The 23,888-nt window shown below is 41.9% G+C and overlaps 1 protein-coding gene across 9 annotated transcripts in view; it reads left to right on the forward strand.

Moving 5' to 3' along the window:
* ACSL6 (acyl-CoA synthetase long chain family member 6) overlaps window positions 1–23,888 on the forward strand; it is a 243,000-nt gene that overhangs the window by 204,861 nt on the left and 14,251 nt on the right. For all 9 annotated transcript variants that reach the window (XM_072400825.1, XM_072400824.1, XM_072400828.1 and 6 more), the window contains one exon: window positions 13,293–13,394. In XM_072400825.1, the coding sequence (XP_072256926.1) occupies window positions 13,293–13,394 (102 nt within the window). The remainder of the gene's footprint in view (window positions 1–13,292; window positions 13,395–23,888) is intronic.

Below are 23,888 nucleotides of genomic sequence, written 5' to 3' on the forward strand. Positions count from 1 at the left end.
TTTGCTTTCCATTTAGCACAATAGCTGCTTTTATTGAAAACTTTGAATGTCTCAATGTCCATTTTGCAATTAGAAAATCAATGTTAATGCTATGTTATTGTGTTTGTTTATTTTGAATAAAGTTGTTTTACAAATGTTGTAGTTGTTTTTTTTTTTTTTGGTTTGTTTTTATGTGATCTCCTTTACAATCGTCCAGCATCTTTTAACCTTGGGTGATCCAACAGACCTACAATTTAACATGTCAATTGTAATTGTTTTTAAGCAGTTCCTTTCTATGAATTGTTGAAAGACTAAAAACAGCACAATTATTATAATAAATTTCAGTTGGTTGATGCGCATTGATGTGCACCAAACCTCAGGTGTTTAATGCTCATTGTTGTGCGCATCAACTGTGTTCTATCAGTTGAAAAACGCACCAACCACTTTTGCAGAGAAGGATCCTCATTCAGGTAAGTTTTTATTTTTATGTGTATATTGTTTGTTTTGCTTTATGCCCATTCATATATGTACATACATGCATATATGTGTGTACATATACATATATGCGATAAATTATAGGAGGAAATAGGCAAATAGTTTTTTTTTTGGCATATTGCTTAGCATGCTTCAAATTGAAAAGATTGCCTATTTCTTCCTATGATTTCTGATGTCATGGGGTTGGCTCAAAGCAAGATTCATGGATGATTTTGCTTCTGGTTAAAGGAGGAATCCACCCTTATGTGTTTCCACTACCAAGCTGAGGTGAGTAGGTGAATATATAGTGGGCCAAGGTCTAAAATGGCATTCAAACCTGCATAAACACCCTGAAAGAAAATATATTTGACACAAAGAGTATTTGTCCCTGGAAGTTTTTATATACTTGTACTATATGAAGTATGTAAACCCCTAAATAATGCATATAATCCAGTATTTATTGAGCAAAATTAAGTTGAGCAACATCAGAACATCTGTTCATTTTAACCTCCCTAGCGGTAATCCCGAGTGTGACTCGGGGTGGCTTTTAAATGCAAAAAGCGGTAACCCCGAGTCACACTCGGGGTAACTTTAAGAGCCCCCCTTACCTTTTCCCCACGCTCCAGCGCCGATCGGATGGTCCTCTTGTGAACCCGGGACGCCGGTATGTCGGGGGGCGTGGCCAGGCGGGAAATTTAAAAGCAGATTACTGAGTAATCTGCTTTTAAATAACAACCGGGTCCCGGCCACGCCGCTGCTCGCATCAGCAGTGAGATGCCAAGCACAATGCAGGACTTCTGCATTGTGCTTCACATCTCACTGCAGATGCCAGCAGCAATAGCAGATTCCGGGGGTGTGTATGGGAGGGAAATTTAAAAGCAGATTACAATGTAATCTGCTTTAAATGGTTTTTACAGTGCAAAAACACCACATAACATGAAATAAAAATACTTTTTTAATTTCATATTTTATTTTAAGATTACATTGTTGTCTATTATTTCTTTATTTTTTAAAATTATTATTTAAAATTATGTATTATATTATAATTTATGATTATAATGTAATAAATAAATATAATTATCATACCCGGGAGTTAATCCTAAGAAATACAGGCCCACAATATAAACAAAAATTTCTATGCAAAAAAAAAAAAAAAAAAGGATCACTTTTTGCATCAAAAAACTGACTGAGTTAGAACGCTAGGGGGATTAAGAGTGCTTGACCCTGCTTGGGAGCTTGTCAATCAATGTGGTTTAATGTTTTGCTTGGCAACCTGGACCTCCTTCCATCACCATCAGCTGTGTTAGAATGAGGATGTAACTGAGTTAGACAGCTAATTGACAACCTGTTTGGCCAGGAAGTGGAAGTGTGCTTGTATACAACAGGGCCAAGATCAGGCAGCACAGCACAGTGAGAACAAATCTGTAACGCTGCTACAAATAAACAGAGGAGTTGTGTAGAACAGGGTCAGCAAATCAACATAAGTGAAGTATGGTAAAGGGAAACCACAGCTTATTCAGTAAATGTCAGACTATTAAAAAAAAAGAAATAAAAACCATGTCAATGTATTCAAAAAAGTAATGGAATCCATGCATACATTTGCATGCATACATTTGTATAACAAAACATTGCTGAAGAATTCCTAAACAACAGAAAACATAATTAGAAACCAGGCACAAAAACATTACAGCAACAGATGAAACTAACAATAATGAAGATTACAAAAAGTCACATCAATGCATACCATCCAAGCAAACTTACTTGATTAATCCCCCCCCCCCCCGCAAACCAGTCCAGGTAAAAAAGTAAGAATGAAAATGCATATGCATTTATATACATTTAAATCTATTTTGACATACACACACAAGTGAAATCACTAAATGTTCCTTGATACATGTATTATAACATCGCTACTAGAGATGAGCGAATCAAAGCTGACAGTCGAATTCGATCTGAATTTCAGGAAAAATTCGATTCGCAACGAATCCGAATTTCCTCGCGATTCGTTGAAACGAAACGCAATTTTTTCTAAAATGGCGGCTACATGTGTGAGGACTTGGGGCAAGGAACTCTGGGAAGGCGGGATGACCCATAATGCCATGCATGCAGCCAATCAGCAGCCAGCCAGCCCTGTGATGTCACACCCCTTTAAATAGCCCCAGCCATCTTGGATTAAGACATTTTACAGCATTCTGAGTGCAGGGAGAGACGTGTGCAGTTGCTAGTAAAAACATCATTGTGCTCCAAAATGTAAAAAAAACTATTTAAAAGTGCAGGGAAAGGATAGGAGGAATCATTTCACAGCATCTTAGTGCAGGGATAGACGTCAGAAGGCGCTAGGGACAGTGCTAGAAAAGCCATTTACAAGTGAAGGGAAAGGATAGGGAGGAATCATTTCACAGCATCTTAGTGCAGGGAGAGCATCTTAGTGCAGGGAGAGACGTCAGAAGGCGCTAGGGACAGTGCTAGAAAAGCCATTTGCAAGTGCAGGGAAAGATTATTTAAGGATCCAAATAGCCATTAGACAGCTCTCATTCCATCAACGCACGTGTATTTTTAACGTGATATATATATATATATATATATATATATATATATATAGTGACGTATTTCTTCAGTGCAAAAATACAAATATATTATCAGTCCACTTCTGCAGTTATATGTGGTGAAAGCATTTAGTGATGTATTTGAGTACAAAAAGAAAAATATATATGCAGTTCCCTTTTGCAGTTCTTGCTAAAAGTGTTTATTGTCCTATTTCCGTACAAAAATAAAAATATATTCGTCGCTTTTAAGTAAGTCAGACAGAGAAGTGGCAGGCCATGCACAGAGGAGTGGCAGAGGCCTAAATGTTTCTGGCGCAGGCAGAGGTCGCAGCAGAGTAAGGAGGCGTGTCAGCAGGAGTCGCAGCGAAAGGCCTGAGCTCCCGGTGTCATCTAGCAGTCATGTCTTGACCAGCAACCCAGCGATTCTAGATTGGTTAATTCGGTCATCCACTTCATCCCAAGTGACATCAGACACCCCCAGCCAACAGTCGGTGGGTTCGTCAGACACAACCCTTAGTTGGCATGGCCCGGGAGCAGATCCTGTGCCCTCACCTGTCCTCAACTTGCCTCTTGCCTTTGCTGTTCCCTCAGCCACAGAACTATTGTATGCTGTGGGCTCAGCTCCACTATACAGCGAGGACGAGCTAGTAGTTGACAGTCAGCAGCTACTGCCCAGCCATGATCTGGAGGAGACATCCGCCTCTTTCTCCACTAGGCTGGCAAGTAGTGATGAGAGTGGCGTGGGAGGTGGTGTTGCGAGCGGTCAGGCTCCTGACCCAGAGACCGTTGAGGAGGACATCAGTGATGTGCATACACTACTCGATGATGATGAAGCCGATCGCACTTGGGAGCTGGGTGAAGAAGGGGCTTCATCATCATCAGGGGAAGAGGGCAATCAAGGTGGTAGCATGGCTGGTAGTCAGCAGGGTGGCAGCAGTGGGAGGTCGGGAGCCAAACGTGCCCGGGGTAGACCACCTGCTTCGCAGCAGCCTACATGCCCAGGAAGTAGTCATGCAGGGGTTCACGGAGGCAGTGGCGGTAGCAGTCAGTCAGTGCGGAGTGTTGGGGGTAAAATCACCTACTCGGCGGTGAGCATGGCCATATGTAAAATTTGTGGGCAGAAGGTGAAGCGTGGCCAGGGTGCCAATGTTGGCACCACGGCCCTGCGTCAACATATGCAGCATTACCATAAAGTGGCCTGGGAGAACCGTGGCACCGATGTGGTGGTTCAGCCTGCCGCAGCAACCTCTGCATCACCCAGTGGCACGCATCGGCTTTCAGGCAGTCAAGGCTCCACCACCTCAGCCGAAGGGAGCTGTATGTCATTTACACTTTCTGCTGGTCCAGATGCTCCTACTCCTTGTCACTCATTCCGTCAGCAATCTATCACTGAAGCGATTGCCAAGAGACAACAGTATGCGTGCACTCATCCAACGGCGCAGAAGCTGAATGTGCTCCTGTCCAAGTTGCTGGTGCTGCAGTCCATCCCTTTCCAAGTGGTGGACTCTGCACCTTTCAGAGAACTAATGGTTTGTGCCGAGCCGAGGTGGAGAGTCCCAAGCCGTCATTTCTTTGCAAAAAAGGCAGTACCAGGCCTGCACAAATATGAAGAACAGAAGGAGGGCCAGTCCTTGAGCCTGCCGGTGTCTGCCAAAGTGCACGGCAGCGCCGAAGTGTGGAGCTGTAACTACGGTCAGGGACAATACATGTCCTTTACGGCCCACTGGGTGAATGTGATTCATGCGCAGCCTCAGCAGCAATTTGGCCAGGTGACACTGCTTCCACCTCCACGTTTTCACGCCGCTGGTCCTGCGACAACGTCCGCCTCTGCCTCCTCATCCTCCACTGTGTCCTCAGCCTCCACTGCAGGGACAATTCACAGTGCCCCTCCAGCATACCACATGTGCAGGGCACGGCGGTGTCACGCTGTTCTGCACCTGGTTTGCCTGGGGGAACGGAGTCACACGGGAGGAACTGCTCCATGTGATTATTCAAGAGATCGAATCATGGCTTTCTCCGCAACAACTGAAAATCAGAACCATGGTGACCGACAATAGGAAGAACATTGTGTCTGCGCTGCGTCAAGGAAGTCTGAGCCATGCACCCTGCATGACACACGTGTTCAATTTGAATGTCAAGCGGTTCCTGAAGTCTTCCACCCATCTGGAAGACATCAAAAAGATGGCCAGAAAACTTTGCATGCACTTCAGCCACTCGTACACCGCAAAGAACACACTCCTTGAGCTGCAGCGGCAGAACGGCATCCCCCAACATAGGCTGATATGTGACGTTTCCACCCGTTGAAATTCCACCTTCCATATGTCGGACCGACTATACGAACAGAGAAAGGCCATCAACGAATTCTTGATGATCCAAGCGGATAGGAGTACTCCCATGTGTAACTTTGATGTCAGCCAGTGGCAGCTCATGCATGACACCTGCCGTTTGCTCAGGCCCTTTGAGGAGGCCACGTTATTTGTCAGACGCCAGGACTACGGGAAGAACAACGTCATTCCTCTACTTCATGTCCTGGAACAGATGCTGGTAAATCTGGCTGGTCAGGGGACTGGAGACGTGGCGCCTAGATCTCACAGCCAAATGAGCACTGTGGGGGCTGAACTGGAGGAGGAGGAGGACATTGGATCAAAGGCAATGTATACCCAAATGGATGGTTTTTCTACTCAGGTGACAGGAGAGGAGGTGCAGGAGCAGCCAGAGGAGCAAGAGGGAGATGAGGAGGACGAGGCAGAGGACCCAGACACACCGTGGCAGTATGCAGTGGAGATGGAAGCAGGGAGTCCCTCCGAGTCGCTTGCAGAAATGGCCCGCTGCATGCTCACTTGCTTGTGCAGTGACATCCGAATTGTCTCCATTCGGCACAGGGATGACTTTTGGCTTTCCACCTTGTTGGACCCTCACTACCAGTCCAAAATGGGGGCCTTTTTCAAACCCGCTGAGAGGGAGGACAAACTGAACTACTACGGAGACATCCTATGTAGTCAGATGGCTGCTGCCTACCTGCGCCATCGTCCATCCTCCCGCAGGTCTGACCGGGGGGCCCTCTGCACTCACGTTCTCCTGCCATGGCTGCGGTGGAGGGGTGGGGTGGCAGGAGCAGTACCAGCTCCATCAGCAGCAGCCTCAGTCTAGAGTCGCTGATGAGCAACTTTCTGAACCCACATAGTGAGGTCTCCTGATGCTGCTGCTGCCATCTCCACACTATGTCATCTTGCAGCTCTGTGGTCTCTGTGATGCTGCTGCTGCCATCTCCACACTATGTCACCTTGCCACTTTGTGGTCTACTGATGTTGCTGCTGCCATCTCCACACTATGTCATCTTTCCGCTCTGTGGCCTACTTATGCTGCTGCTGCTGCCATCTTCACACTATGTCACCTTGCAGCTCTGTGGTCTCCTGATGTTGCTGCTGCCATCTCCACACTATGTCACCTTACCGCTCTGTGGTCCCCTGATGCTGCTGCTGCCACTCCACATTATGCCACCTTGCCACTCTGTGGTCTACTGATGCTGCTGCTGCCATCTCCACACTATGTCATCTTGCACCTCTGTGGTCTCCTGATGCTGCTGCTGTCATCTCCACACTATGTCACCTTGCCACTCTGTGGTCCCCTGATGCTGCTGCTGCCATCTCCACACTATGTCACCTTGCCGCTCTGTGGTCTGTCATTGTGGCACTCTGTGCTCTCTTCCTGATGCTGCTGCTGACGCCACATCCACACTTTGTCCTTGTGCCACTCTGTGGCCTCCTGATGCTGTTGCCAACTCCAGACTCTGTCCTTGTGCCACTCTGTGGCCTACTGATGCTTCCACCACCTCCAGACTCTGTCATTGTGCCACTCTGTGGCCTCCGGATGCTGTCTGCCAAGTCTACACTCTGTCATTGTGCCACTCTGTGCTCTCCGCCTGATGCTGCTGCTGACGCCACCTCCACACACTCCACACACTATGTCCTTGTGCCACTCTGTGGCCTACTGATGCTGCCACTACCTCTAGACTTTGTCCTTGTGCCACTCTGTGGCCTACTGATGCTTCCACCACCTCCAGACTCTGTCATTGTGCCACTCTGTGGCCTCCTGATGCTGTCGCCAACTCTACACTCTATCATTGTGCCACTCTGTGCTCTCCGCCTGATGCTGCTGCTGATGCTACATCCACACTATGTCCTTGGGCCACTCTGTGGCCTCCTGATGCTGCCGCCACCTCCAGACTATGTAATTGTGCCACTCTGTGGCCTCTCTGTGCCGTTTAACAGGTGTACAGCCCCAGTCAAACTCCTCACCTGTCACTGTGCTCAGAGTGGGTCACACCCGGTGTGCCCTGGGCGCTTGGAGCCAGAAGCGAGAGCCCCTCGGAGTCAAGTCCCCGCCTGATGCCACACATCAGATGCCAAGTGCTTCTTCTTTCACCCACCTTCATCAGCGGGTACTGGTGTTGCCACCCACCGCCCCACTCTGTCACCGGGTCACTTTGTGGTCTCCTGATGGTGCTGCTGCCATCACCACATTATGTCACCTTGCCACTCTGTGGTATCCCCCTGATGCTGCCGCCATCTCCAGACTGTCATTGTGCCGCTCTGTAGCCTCCTGATGCTGTTGCCAACTCCAGACTCTGTCATTGTGCCACTCTGTGGTCCGTGGCTGAAGGAACCCAGCTCACGTTGCCTATTAGTGAGTGAACAATCCAATGCTTGGTGAATTATGCTTCACAATGGTTGTAAGAGCCAACATCGAAGGATCAAAAAGCGATGTCGCTATGAACGCATGGCGGCCACAAGCCAGTTATCTGTCATTGTGCCACTCTGTAGCCTCCTGATGCTGCTGCCACCTCCAGACTGGCATTGTGCCACTCCGTGGCCAGTTATCCCTGTGGTAATTTTTCTGACATCTCCTGCTCCTAACGCTAAAATGGGAAGGATTAAGAGGCCCCACTTTCACGGTCTGTATTCAGACTGAAAATTAAGATCAAGCGAGCTTTTGCCCTTATGCTCCACGGGAGGTTTCTGTCCTCCCTGGGCTTGCCTTAGGACACCTGCATTACCATTTAACAGGTGTACCGCCCCAGTCAAACTCCCTACCTGTCACTGTGCTGAGTGGGTCGCACCCGGTGTGTCCTGGGCGCTTGGAGCCAGAAGTGAGAGCCCCTCGGAGTCAAGTCCCCAACTGATGCCACACATCAGATGCCAAGTGCTTCTTCTTTCTCCCACCTTCATCAGCGGGTACTGGTGTTGCCACCGACCGCCCCACTCTGTCACCGGGTCATTTTGTGGTCTCCTGATGCTGCTGCTGCCATCTCCACACTATGTCACCTTGCCACTTTGTGGTATCCTCCTGATGCTGCCGCCACCATCCAACGCTTGGTGAATTATGCTTCACAATGGTAGTAAGAGCCAACATCGAAGGATCAAAAAGCGATGTCGCTATGAACGCCTGGCCGCCACAAGCCAGTTATCTGTCATTGTGCCACTCTGTAGCCTCCTGATGCTGCTGCCACCTCCAGACTCTGCCATTGTGCCACTCTGTGGCCAGTTGCCACAAGCCAGTTATCTGTCATTGTGCCACTCTGTAGCCTCCTGATGCTGCTGCCACCTCCAGACTCTGCCATTGTGCCACTCTGTGGCCAGTTATCCCTGTGGTAATTTTTCTGACATCTCCTGCTCCTAACGCAAAAATGAGAGGGATTAAGAGGCCCCACTTTCACGGTCTGTATTCAGACTGAAAATCAAGATCAAGCAAGCTTTTGCCCTTCTGCTCCACGGGAGGTTTCTGTCCCTCCCTGGGCTTGCCTTAGGACACCTGCGTTACTGTTTAACAGGTGTACCGCCCCAGTCAAACTCCTCACCTGTCACTGTGCTCAGAGTGCGTCGCACCCGGTGTGTCCTGGGCGCTTGGAGCCAGAAGCAAGAGCCCCTCGGAGTCATGTCCCCGCCTGATGCCACACATCAGATGCCAAGTGCTTCTTCTTTCACCCACCTTCATCAGTGGGTACTGGTGTTGCCACCCACTGCCCCACTGTGTCACCGGCTGCCATCTCCACTCTATGTCACCTTGCCACTCTGTGGTTTCCTCCTGATGCTGCCGCCTGCCCAGTACAAAACTCTAGATGCCAGATACTAATACCGTTTGTACTTTGTTCCAGAGCCCACCACCCCTTCCTCCTGCTGTTACTGCTGCCGCCTGCCCAGTACCCAGCTGTAGATGCCAGTTAACAAGGCTGTCCATGCTGCAGTTTAGAAAGTTACAGCAAGCAGATAGGAAAAGGCAGTGTCCTACAAAGCAATGTCTGCACTAGCTACAGCTTGTTCACTGTCCATATAGGTGATGTCCTCAACTTCTAATGCCCTCCTTGCTCTGTCTCAGGGCCCACCACCTCCTCCTCCTGGAATCTCGCTCATCCATTCATGTCTCCAATAGCTCCAGCTTCTACACTGTCAATATAGGTGATGGCCTTAAATTGTAATGCCCTCCTTGCTCCGTCTCAACACCCACCGCCTCCTCCTCCCAGTACCCAGCTCTAGATGCCAAACTAGACTCCAGCTCAACAGGGTCTTCTTTCTCTGCTGATTCCTTCAAGCCCAATCCCTTTCATGTGGTTTCGCTACATAGTAGGTAGGGACAGATTGGAATCTCGCTCATCCATTTATGTCTCCAATAGCTACAGCTTCTACACTGTCAATATAGGTGATGGCCTTAAATTGTAATGCCCTCCTTGCTCCGTCTCTGGGCCCACCGCCTCCTCCTCCCAGTACCCAGCTCTAGATGCCAGACTAGACTCCAGCTCAACAGGGTCTTCTTTCCCCGCTGATTCCTCCAAGCCCAATCCCTTTCATGTGGTTTCGCTACATAGTAGGTAGGGACAGATTGGAATCTTGCTCATCCATTCATGTCTCCAATAGCTACAGCTTCTCCACTGTCAATATAGGTGATGGCCTTAAATTGTAATGCTCTCTTTGCTCTGTCTCAGGGCCCACCGCCTTCTCCTCCCAGTACCCAGCTCTAGATGCCGGACTAGACTCCAGCTCAACAGGGTCTTCTTTTCCGGCTGATTTCTCCAAGCCCAATCCCTTTCATGTGGTTTCGCTACATAGTAGGTAGGGACAGATTGGAATCTCGCTCATCCATTCATGTCTCCAATAGCTGATTTCTCCAAGCCCAATCCCTTTCATGTGGTTTCGCTACATAGTAGGTAGGGACAGATTGGAATCTCGCTCATCCATTCATGTCTCCAATAGCTACAGCTTCTACACTGTCAATATAGGTGATGGCCTTAAATTGTAATGCCCTCCTTGCTCCGTCTTAGGGCCCACCGCCTCCTCCTCCCAGTACCCAGCTCTAGATGCCAGACTAGACTCCAGCTCAACACGGTCTTCTTTCCCCGCTGATTCCTCCAAGCCCAATCATGTACTCTGAAGCCTGTGTATGGCTTGTAACAGAGCGGTGAAACCTGGCGGCTAATTTTTGGACCAGAGGAACCCCCTCGTGCCCCTGTCTGCCTCTACTCGGAGACAGTATAAAATCCGGCATGTTCCCTTGACCGCCCCATAAAATGGCCTTGCCATCAACAGTAAAAAGACTTCCTTATTTGTTTTCTACTTGTACAGTGTTGTGCAGAGCTGGGGGAGTCTTGACATGTCTTTTTAAATGCATTTATAGGCTGTAGAAGCTCTACACAGTCCAGAAAAAAAAGCCAAATTTTTCCCCCATTGACTTTAATGGAGTTCGAATTTGACATTCGATCACCCGAACAATATTGCATTATTCGACCGAATAGCGGTCGAATTGAATAGTGAGTTATTTGACCAACACTAGTGTTGACACCCTCTATACTCTTTTTCGGGGGGGCTCTACTTGTATAAGCGGTTAATAGAACAGGTTCTGTAGGCATCTTTGGGGATTCAGCTGACAAGGGTATAAAAGGAGTGCGCTTCTTCTGGACGCTAACATGGACCTGTAAGGGTGAGTTCATACTTGAGTTATTTAGTCAGTTTTGGCCCCGTGACTGCCCAAATAAGTGAAGTGTGCAGTGATTCTAATAGCGACGCCTGTCATCTGCATGTCATACTGACCCACAGTGTTATTTCACTACCACAGCAGACTCCCTATGCGTGTTACTGCAAGGCACAGTGTTCCACACCACTATCAAGGCTCTCTGCAGGCTGGAAATAGACGTTTTTTAACACGATTCGCCGCGAATAAATTCGGATCGAAGCGAATCTTTTCAGAAAATTCTGCGAATCGGCCGACTCGAATTTTTGAGAAATTGGCTCATGTCTAATCGCTACCAACAATTTTTTTTTCAAATATTTGATTTCTCTAAAGCCAAACCTACTACATTGTAGGCTCCTTTTGGGCAGGGTCCTCTCGTCCTGTATCACTGTATTCGTCTGTCATTTGCAACCCCTATTTAATGTTCAGCGCTGCGTAATATGTTGGCGCTATATAAATCCTGTATAATAATAATAATAAAATGAAATTTGAATCAGATCTAAAATGCTTTTGAACATTTTTTTTTTTAATTCATACTATTGTGTGATGAGTTGACATATTATAAAGTGCTATTTAGTATATATACAACTTGATATGAATTATTTTGCAGTGTTGCAATCAGTTCAAAAATTTGTATTAAAACAACAATTTGGGGGAGTCATAAATGGAAAAGGATCTGGGGGTTATGGTAGATAATAGACTTAATAACAGCATGAAATGCCAAGCTGCAACAATATCTAAAGCTAGTAAAGTAATTTCTTGTATTAAAAGAGGAATAGACTGCAGAGATTTTTGGGCACCAGTTCACAAAAAGGACATTGTGGAATTGGAGAGAGTGCAGAGAAGGGCAACTAAACTAATGAAAGGAATGGAGGAGCTAAGCTATTGGGAGAGATTAGCTGAACTGAATCTATTCTCCCTTGAGAAGAGACGTTTAGGGGGGAATATGATCACCCTGTATAAATATATAAATGGTCCATATAGAGAACTCTCTTCCTAAATATTCATTTTGAGATCATTACAAAGAACAAGAGCACACTCTTTGCGTCTGGAGGAAAAGAAATTTAAGCTCCGCATAAGGAAGCGATTCTTCACTGTAAGGTCTGTGAAAATGTGAAATCAGCTCCTTAAGGAAGTAGTTTCAGCAACTACTATAGATTGCTTTAAGAAAAAGCTGGATGTTTTTCTAGAAGCACAGAATATAATTGGGTATTAAGGATTTAAAGTAAAGATAACAGAGACTGTTGATCCAAGAAACATCCAATTTGCCTCATGGAATTGGGAAGGAATTTTTTTCCCCTGTTGAAGCAAATTGTACCAAGGTTTTTTTTGCCTTTCTCTGGACTAACTATGTCTTATAGGGTTTTATATCTGGGATTTTATTATTTCCCTGGTGGCTGAACCTGATAGACTTTTTAGATGTCTTTTTTTAACCTAACCTACTATGTAACTATGTAACAATTGCAGCTAACTATAAATGAAGCAATTTTCTGAATTAGTATAATGTAACATAAAAATGTAGACTTACCAAAAAAAGATCAAGTACTAAAGATTCAAATTGACCTGTAATGGACTGTAGATTCGCACAGAACAGGGACCAGGTGCGCCCTAATTGATTGCTATGACATCACCATTGACCGAGCCTAGCAGATCCTCCTGAATTGCGCAGCTGAGAATTAATCACCCCAATTGCCGAATTCTCAACCCCACTGTTTATTAATCAATGCTGTAAGCTGGCAAGCGAATGCACTTGCCTCTGAGTATGCCCCTGGCAATCTTAAGTATCCATTGCAGAGATTTTGGGATACAAAGAAAGTTAGCGGCCCTACTATAACTGACAGGAGTGATGTAGTTTCTGCTCTTCGGTACAGGAATGGTGAGTGGGGAACAATATATGACTGACCAGCACTGTATGATAGATTAGGTTTTGTATTTTTTATTAATAAAATGTTGCATTAATAAAATGAGTATAGCGTGGTGAATGCAGAAATTCTTGATTTGTCATCTTGTTTATTTGGTGCATGTAGGTTATAGTAACTTGAAACATTTCAATTTATTTCATTTGAAATTAAAACTATTCTAGTTGTAAACATTTTTATGTTTGTTTGCATAGTGGCCCACAAGTTTTATCCCAGTGTCAACAGTGGCCCCCAGATGAAAAAAAGGTTGGGCACCACTGGTTTATACATTTTATTCTGAAAGAATTTGGCTCATTGTTCATAAAGTTTTTTAACTAAATTGTTTTAAATGCACATTTCTCTATTTTGATCTTTTGATGTGTAACTTTTACAGGCATTTCTGGTTGGAATTGTTGTTCCGGATGCTGAAGTGATGCCAGGATGGGCAAAGAAAAAAGGTTTTGAAGGATCATTTGCAGAATTATGCAACAATTTGGTATGACGTTTTATGTATTCTGATGTTAAAAAAATATATTTACGAAATAAAGCGCGTGCTGCCTACAAATGACTAAAAGACAACTTCCAATCCAATTGTTGTGGACAAATTGCAGATAATTTTTATATAGCACAGGAACTGGTAGAAAGTCCCTGCTCTCCAGACATTACATTGTTTTCTGGGGACTGTCACTCTTGCATTTCATGCCATTTTCAATTGCAAATCCCAACATTAATGTTCCTCATTAAATAAGCTGCAGTATTTCTAAAGGAACATTTGGAATGGGTTTTTTTAGGTGCCTATATGAAAAAACACTATTGTTTTTGTTTAAAATGCAATATCTCTATACATTTTTATTAAATTCGTACAAAGTAATTTTTTAAAATGTAACAATACAAAACATGAAAACATATCCAAATTTCCTTAATTGGAGTACATGAATATCATTTATCAGTTATGTCATAACAATTTCCATTCTACTGTCCTTGATGCGTTTCCCCACAAGAGCTTCATCAGAAGGACATACTGTAGTGGGTTATATCAAGTTCTTTATAACCTTTAAATAAAACAAATGTGTACATATATTTCAATCTTTCTTGTTCTAGGTGGTTTTTGTTAAGACCTTTGAAAAACAGTGTTGCATTTACTTGTTATGTTGTTTTGACATAAACTTTAAAGCATCTCCATCAAAGTAAAGAAATGTTGGATAAGATCAACAGACTTTTAATGGAAGCTGTGTGATCTCAACAATTAAACCTGATGAATAAAGGTTTCTTTTTCAGATGTTTTCCACAATCTTATGGGTCAGCGGCTACTATTGCCTGTAAGTTTGTGATATTGATTGAATAATTAAATTACATGAAAGGGTAGATTAAATTCCATGAATGAATGTGTAATTTAAAATTCATTGATATCATATACCTTGTAAGAGTCAAAATCAATTAATGTCATGCCAAATTAGATGTACAAAGACGTTTTGAAACTTCACTGCCTTGTTTAGAATAATGCCTCCCCAGCTTCTATGTCTGTGCTGCTTGTGACTAGATTCCTCTCCTCTTAATTATACAGTCCCGTGTCCCACGTGGCGCTAAAAGAGCGCCTTAATGTTTGTATCTAAGTGACAACCCGGAGACATGTGGGACACCTATCAGCGAAGGACTCTGTTAGTCCTGCGCTTATGGCTCCACCCACTGTAGTATGCGATCCGGAAGGGGAATCCCCTTCCAAGTGGTGACTCTGGAAAAAAAGGGATGTCCCCTTGGTCTTCATTAAACGTACCTTTAATTTAAAACAAACATAATTCAACAAAATAAAAGCGAAAAAAAAACATGCCAAACTGTCTCTGTCTCCCCTCTCCTCCCAAATCACCTCCCCTCTTCCCCCATTCCTTTCACAAAAAGGATTTGAAATTAATCATTTCATTTAAACCTGGAAAGAAGGTTGCTTTAATTTATATTACCATCAGATTTCTTCCTCATTAAAGTTGTGTTTGAAACCCATATAGTGGCTTAGGGATGTGGTTACTTTGCCATTTTTTATATAGTAAACATGTTCGTATATCCTTTTTTTAAATTTACGTTTTGTTTTACCTACAAAGTAGCGATTTCAAGTACATATTGCCAGATTGATCACTCCTTCCGTGTCACGTGACCAAATCACATTCTAAGAAATTTATGCCATTTGGGGGGTTAAACCCCCCTCCATATATCCTCCATATCCTAAATCCACCTACATTCCCTGCATTTTCCACATTTTTTGTTCATTTAATTCTTCTTTACGATCTTTTGGGGATTCAAAGTGACTCCTTACTAATTTGTCTTTTAATGAAGGGGCCCTCCTATAAGTAACTGAGGGATACGTTCCTATACATTTAATATTTTTGAATCTTCTAATAATATAGGCCAACATTTTTTATATAGTTCTTGTATTTTATTATGGTCCCCTGTAAAAATAGTTATGATTCTAGTGGTGGAGGATTCCTGCTTTTTCTTTTTACAAAAAGTCATGTGTTCTCTCTCCAATTTTTTCACCTTTTGATATGATCTTTACAACAATCTATGGCTATAACCTCTTAATAATAACGTGTCTACTAATTCTTTTGATTGTGTTTCAAAATCCTCAATATTAATACAATTTCTTTTTATGCGCATGTATTTGGATATGGAATACTTTTTTCAACAAATCAGAATGTGCACTGTGTGCCGACAATATAGTGTTGTCGGCTGTTTCTTTTCGGTACACTTTAGCATTGATTATTCCTTTCTTCGGTAATGTTGAATCTAAATCAAATTTATATATCCATTTACTTTCTCTTTAAATGAGGATTCTGTCCCCACCCCTGAAATCTTTTAACTTTTTTCTAATGCTAAGAAATCTGATTTCACCTTCATTAATGTTGTGTTTGAAACCCATATGGTGGCTTAGGGATGTGGTAACTTTGCCATTTTTAATATTGTAAACATATTTGTATGTCTTTTTTTTAATTTACATTTTGTTTTACCTACATAGTAGCAATTACAAGTACATATTGCCAAAAAGATCACTTCTTCCATGTCACATGATCAAATTACAATCCTAAATTTATGCCATTCCTTTCTTCGGTAATGTCAAATCTAAATCTAGGAAAGAGATTTTGGAAATATTGGAATTCATCGTAAAATTAAGATTGTACAGATTGCTTTGTAATTGTTCCATGAATTCATGTAATAATTTTTCACTTTCTGTCCATATTACGAGTATATCGTCGATATACCTTCCCCAAAGTGTGAAATGGCGAAGGTATATACTGAGGGACTCGTCACTAAATATATCCCTTTCCCACCCCCCCAGGTACAAGTTAGCATAGGTTGGGGCACATATTGTATGTGGTTTTGGTATAGGTTGGGGCACATTATGTCAAAGACAAAAATATTTGTATGTACCTCAATATTTCAATATTAAATTTGTTTTGTTTCCATGTTTTAATTGTCTTGTTCATCTAAAAACATTTTTATAGTCTTCAAACCCTGGTAATGTGGAATGCAGAGATATAGACATTCCACGTCAATTGCTACTAATGTAGCATTGGGAGGCACTTTTATGTCTTCTATCAATTTAAGAACATCTGTCCTTTTAGGTATGAAGGAAGACTATACACATGGTCTCTTAAGTAGTTGTCTATCAATTCAGTGGCTTTCTCTGATATTCAGCCTATTTCCGACACAAAGGCCCTGATTTAATAAAGCTCTCCAAGGCTGGAGAGAATACACTTTCATCAGTGAAGCTGGGTAATCCAGCAAACCTAGAATGGATCTGGTTCAGGATTCAAGACATTTGCTGGAAAATAGCAAATGATTTTTAAAAATCCATTCCATGTTTTCTGGATCACTCAGCTTCACTTTTGAAAGTATATTCTCTCCAGCCTTGGAGAGCTTTCATAAATCAGGGCCTAAGGGTCTGCCTAGAGGACCTTTTACATTTTTATGAATTTTGGGGAGACTGTAGAATGTAGGAAGTTTAGTTTATGTTTAAAAAATCATATACTTTTTGGTTAATAATATTTGATTAAAGTGCTTTTTTGATTAACACATATGACTCATCATAGTATCCTTAATTTGAGTTTCATTATTTCTTGATACTAGTCTCCATTTCTCAAAATTCTTTGGCACATTGTTTTATATTGTGCAGTTTCCATTACAACTACATCCCCCCTTTGTCAGCTGCCTTCATAACCAGAATTTATTTTTCTTTTAGTTCTTTTATAACTTTTATTTGATTTTTTTCATGTTGTTCTGTTTCCCTTCTTTTATGTTCATTTGTTCAATTTCTAAACTAACTGTTTTTAAGAATGTCCATTAAGTTGAATTTCTTTGAAAGTCAGGAGAGCCAAGTTTTGGAATAAAAATGACCTAGAAAATTTTGCAAGTTTCCATCCTGGCTTTGAGTATATACTGAAGTGTCCTTTTCAATTTTGAAATTAGGTATCAATGGTGGTTTCATTTTCCTATAACAATTGTTATAATGTTTTAAATGTTCTAAAGTCATTAATGTCATAATTTTCAAACATTTTAAGGTCACCACAAACAGGTTCATTTTGTTCATCTATCATAAATTCCACTTTATAATAGAGCTTGCTGACAAATAAATGTAAATCTTTTAAAAGTTCAAATTTATCACTTGCAGTTGTGGGGCAAAAATTTAAGCCTAAACTTAGTACCTTCTCCTGTGTTGGAGTTAATTGGTAGTTGGATATATTATTTTTAATTTTTCTGTGGATTTAGATTGGCCTTTTGAATAAATTGTTCTATACCTCCATTTTTGGCCGTGTTTTGTGCTTTTGTTGTGCATAAAAAAGTGTTTCTGGGTGTGGCTCCCAAAGATTCGTGACCACCTGGTTCTCTGGGTGTGTGAATGTTTGGTGTTTCCCTTTCATTGCTGTCTGTGTTTTGGGGTATCTCTCTTTTTCTCTTTCTCTTTTTCTTTTCCATTTTGTGTGTGAATGTAAAGTTAATTTGACCTTTTTCTAGTGGTATGGATTTTCTTTTTAAAATGCCTCTTTAACCTCCCTAGCAGTCTAATTCCTTCCAAATTTCCATGCAAGAAGCGGTACAATTTTTTGCATGAAAATTAATTTTTCATTGCAGGCTATAATTCTTAGGCATAACTCACCAATATTTAATACATTTAACACATTTATTAATAAACTTTAAATAACAAAACTTTTTTTTTAAACATGTAATATAACTGTACAGTAGCATGTATAATATATATATATAATATAATTATATATATATTATATGATTATCTCTTATTGGACCGGGGAACACCAACGGAGCAAGGTAAGTGGGTTTTATTTCAGTTAAAAAGCTACCCTGAGTGTGACTTGGGAATACCGCTTTTTGCCTGGAAAATCCACCCCGAGTCACACTTGGTAATACCGCTAGGAGGGTTAATTTGATTTCTAGTTCATTTAATTCCTGATGTTAAATAAATTCTAATTTCACTTCAGACAGAAAATTCAACCATATATTGTTATTCAAATCCATTTTGAGGAGGAGGAGGAGGGGAGAGAGAGTGAGAAAGGAAAGAAAATTATACAAGATGACCAAATTCCCACTAAACCACTTTTAGAATTAACAAATTTCACAAATTATCTTTATCTTTATTATATTTGACCTAATATAATAATCATTCTTAATTTGCAACAATGGTAAGAAATACCACATTTGTTTTTTTCCCACATGCAATTTGCAACCAATTAACCCCCAATTTAGATTGTATCCATGTGGTTTTTCACCACCATATTTAGAAGTGAAGAATTCGATTTGGGAGATAATTAATTAGTAGCACCACATCCCTAATTTGATACAGCAAATCTAAAGGAACATTTGGAATGGGAATTTTTAGGTGCCTATATGTAAAAAACACTATTGTTTTGGTTTAAAATACAAAATAATTTTTTTAAAAAGTAACAATATAAAACGTGAAAACATATCCATATTTTCCTCATTGGAGTACATAAATATCATTTACCGGTTATGTCATAACAATTTCCATTCTAGTACTATGTAACTTTGTCTTTGACGCATTTCACCACAAAAGCATCATCAGAAGGACATACTGTAGTGGATTATATCAAGTTCTTTATAATCTTTAACCCTCCTAACGGTATTCCCAAGTGTGACTCGGGATGGAATTCACTTGCAAAAAGCGCAAGTAATTTTTGAAGCCCCTCTTACCTGTGCCCCGTGCTCAAGCGGCGATCAGACAATCCTGTTGTGATGCCGGGCGACTGTCCGTCAGGGGGGCGTTGCCGGACGGGAAATTTGAAAGCAGATTACCGAGTAATTTGTATTTAAATGCCGCCCGGGTCCTGGCCATGCCACTGTGCCTATTCTCAGTTAGATGCAATGCACCATGCAGGACTTCCGCGTGGTGCATCACATCTAACTGCTGGTTTGAGCAGCAATAGTAGATTCCGGGGGTGATGCCAGTGGCGATTTCCCGCTGGCATCACTCCCAGAATTTACTATAGCTGCTTGCATCACCCGGAAGATGTGAGGCTCGCATCCTCCGGGTGATGCGAGAAGCATCGTTGGTGGATTCAGGGGAGTGAGCAGGGCAGGGACATCCCCATTCTATCACCTGGCAAGATGTGACATCTTCCGGGTGATGTGGTGGAGTGATGGATTCTGTTGGCGGGAAATTTAAAAGCAGATTACTATGTAATCTGTTTTTAATGTTTTTTACAGTACAAATCACAAAAAAACACATAATAAAAGTTCAAGCACATATTTTAGTGCACCAAGCATCATTGCCCAGTGCCCTCATTTACATTTTGCCCACTATTAGCCCTGACCTTGATCTGACCTTTTGATGACTTATAATTCACTTCCTGAATGTATCATTTGATCACTTTGTCTATACCCTGATTGTTTCTGACTGATTGCTAGAGACCACATGGCATCCAAAAGGCATCTCGCCAGCGCAAGCGCTGTTTTGGAGGAATTTGAAAGCAGTGATAGCAATTTGGAGTCCCTTGTTGATTTGAGTGATAGTGGTTCACCAGGAAATTTGTCATCAGACAGCAAAAGTGAACTGAGCGGCGATTCTGGACCTGAGGTGAGTGCTGTGCGCTCAAGGTGCTCCATTGACCTTGATGGGGACCAGGCAGTACTTCCAAGATTACCATTCAGTGGCGCACCTGGGATGAAAATTGAGGCTGAATGCAAGGACCCCCTGGCATACCTGAAGTTGTTTTTGACCGATGAAGTTATTGAAAAAATTGTTGCAGAGACAGACAGGTAAGGCGCTCCGTGTTTGCTTTTTTTAAATTTTGGGCTATTTTTTTTTCTTCAATTTCGCAAAAGTTTGCATATTTATACGATATTTTAAAACATTCAACTTGCAGCAAATAGCTCTTTAGTGAGGGAGGGGAAGGAGAAGGAAGTGGGTAGGTTAAAAAAGTAATCCAATGGGAATAGAAAATACTTTTAAATGCTAACTCTCAACATCAGGACCAGGAATTGTATGACCAACAAATCTTAACAAATGTATCTGGATCTGAGGAGATACCTTAAACCTATCCCATACAGACCATGTCAGCTTACATTGTTCTATATAATAGTTATTTTCTGACACTAGCATTTCCATATGATGAGTTCTAAAACCCAATCTCTGGAAGGAACCCTTACTTGTTTCCAAGATCGTGGGATCAAGGCCCAAGCAGCTGTAAGAAAATGGCATAGAAGGCCTTTCCTATTTAAATTTAATGGAGCCCGGGATCATTGAAAGAAGTGTTATTTTGGGAGTATTCGGGACCAAGGATCCAGTGAACCTATTGTACAAATGACTTTTAGACTCCCAGAACTGAAATATAGGTGGACATTCCCACCATATATGGAGTAGTGTTCCTTTTTGTTTATGGCAATGCCAACATCTATCAGACTGTTGAACGGAAATACGATGCAAATCCACCGGACAACAGTACCATCTGGATAAGATTTTATAATTTGTTTCTTGAGCTTTACATATCAACCCACGTTTATGTGTAAGTACAAAGGATTTCTCCCACTCCTCATCTGTTATCGACCCTTCTAAGTCTCTTTCCCAATATCGTTTATATGTAGGGGGCTATAACTGGAGTCCCTAATTAGAAAGTCATATAATACTGAGATTACATGAGTAGGGCGTGTATTGGAACTAAGCATCTTCTCAAATTCTGTCAAACCCCTACATAAAAAAAGGCATATCAGTGAAAGAAGAAACAAAGGATGTTATCTGTCTAAATGAAAACCATGAGAGCATCCTGCCAGTGTTGGGTGTATTCAGGGAAACCAAAGGAGGAACCTGACCATTGAGCAATATATCTTTAAGATTTTGATTGTTCTCACCCAACCAGGATAAAAAATGAGATGTTCCCATGGCTGGCGAGAATGCCGGGTTGTCAAATAAAGGAGTCATAGGGCCAGGTTTTGTTGATAGGGAACCTGATTTAATAGAAACATTCCAGACATGCAAGAGGTCTAAAGTGAGCTTAGGCAAAGGAACCATCTGAGGTAGAAGAGAACAATTCACCCAGGGTAGGGACTTGAGGTCAATTGGTGAAAGGGAGTTTTCTATCCTCACCCATTCTTTAAAATTGCTGTTATGGAACCAATCTACTACTAGCACTAAAATTGATGCCCGATAGTAAGACATAATATCGGGAACTCCTACACCTCCCTTAGCCTTTGGTTTAGCCAATATATAAAATGCCATTCGGGGACGTCGCAACCGCCACAGAGATTGGCTAACTAGACTATGTGATTTACGTAAGAAATTGGCTGATATGAAAATAAGTACAGCTTTGGAAGTATATCCATATTAAGAGTATTGACCCTTGCAAACCAACCTAACAGTAAAGAGGAGTATTTCTGAAGTTCAGATTGGAGTTTACATATAAAGTGGGGAGTAATTATAAGAAAATAAATCCGAAGGATTGGAGGTTATCATCACTCCTAAATATTAAATCACCTCTTTGCATATCCTAAAAGAAGTATTTACTCTAAGAGATGACATTTGACTATTATCAAGTGTAATATTAAGAATCTCAGATTTGGAGTGGTTGACTTAAAATTACTCAAGGAGCTAAATTTCTCGAACTCTAATAAAATAGCAGGAATTGTAGTATGAGGCGATGAAATATAAATAAGAGTCATCTGCATTTAATGACAGTTTATAATGTGATTCACCCAACACTATCCCTAACATCTGGGTTGTGGTGTAGCTTTCTCCGGCTTTCTCCACATCCACCGAAACTAGACACACGGGTGTGGGTGGCATGAGCATATTGAGACAATAGTAGAATAGTTTTAATAGTATTGTCCCTCGCCTCTCTCCCATATAAAAATCCCGTTTGATCCTTATGAATTAAAAAAAAGGCATAAAATGAGATAACCTATTTGCAATCATTTTAGAAAACAGTTTAACATTCACATTTATCAAGGATATAGGTCTATAGTTAGAACATACAGTATGATCCTTGCCTGGTTTGGGAATAGCACTAATATGTGCTTTGAGGCTTTGTGGTAGAAAAGGAGAATTAGTTGATATAGAAGAATACACCCTGATCAAAAAAGGAATTTAGGAAGAAGCGTGTTTCCATTAAAATTGGGGGGGTAAATTTATCGGGTCCTGGGCTTTTACCAGATGGGGTTGCTTTTATTGCCGCACTAACCTCTTCTTCAGTAAACAGAGATTCTAGAAAAGTTATTGCCTCTGGATTTACTTCTGGAAGGGCCATTTCCAACATATATTGCTCTAAAGAGGACGCTGGTATTGGGTCCGAATTTAATTGATATAGATTGTTGGGGCTATTAAGGCCCTTGGTGTTGAGAAATCGAAATTTCAAAGTTTGAGATTGTTTAGTGAGTGGCAACATAAGGATAAGGGAAAGGGGAAAAGAGTCACCAGACAGGCGAGACGGACACATTTTTCGCATGTTGGGTGAAAACTAAAGTGGGGTCAAAAAGTCCCAAACTACCGTTAGAAATAAACGGTGGACCTATGTGAGGTGAAGTGTCAGTCTGTGGCGGGAGGAAATAAGCAATCAATTCTGATCCTACCTGGGAAAATCCGTGAGATCAAATATATACAAAAAAGAATACAATTATCAAACCAGCATAGTGTAGCATCTAAGCAGCATCAATATAAGACCAATAAAAAAAAACTCAGATATGGAGCAACAAAGATAAAATCAAAGTTCCAAAAGAAACTTCCAGGATATTTAAATATGTAAACATAAACTAATCAACCTACCCCCATCATGCACCTTAATCCGGTGAGCCTAGGCCCACCAAAGCATGAAGGGGAAGGGGATGAAACATATTACATACCATCTTTTATTTATTATTTAATATTTTTAAATACTTTAATATTCACCCCATATAGCTTATCAGTGAAAAAGATGTATTAAAAAATCAGAAAAAAAGGTTATACAGATATCAAAAAAGAGGACATATCTACCAATATTGGAACCAATTGTCCAAGATAGAATTAAGATGTTTTCAGCAGGATTTGAAGATGGCATCAAAAGAGATGGTTCTTGCTTGGTGCCAGTGCCAGCCATATGATCTGCTGCAACTTCAATACTGGGACCATTTGTCCAAAGTAAAGTTAGGATGTTCTCAGCAGGATTTTAAGATGTCATGAAGGAGGAGATTCTTGCTGGAGGCCAGTGCCGACTATATGCTCTGCTGCAACTTCTAGAGGCATACAAGGTGTAGAGGGTGAATCATGTTGCACAGGGTAGGTAGAGGTACCAGAAGGGCTTCTATGTAAATAAGACATTGCTAATGGCCATTCCATTAAAGTAACAGGAGGAAGCTGTAGATCCATCGATAACTGAGTAAGATCCATAGGGGATTGTAGGATATAATTTTTGCCCCCTTTGCGTATATTCAAGTGAAATGGATTGCCCCATCTATAGGGTATATTTCTTTCTTTCAGAACCGCAAGTAGAGGCCTAAGGGCGCG

The sequence above is a fragment of the Pyxicephalus adspersus genome, chromosome 2 (assembly GCF_032062135.1).
Source record: "Pyxicephalus adspersus chromosome 2, UCB_Pads_2.0, whole genome shotgun sequence".
Lineage (NCBI taxonomy): Eukaryota > Metazoa > Chordata > Amphibia > Anura > Pyxicephalidae > Pyxicephalus > Pyxicephalus adspersus.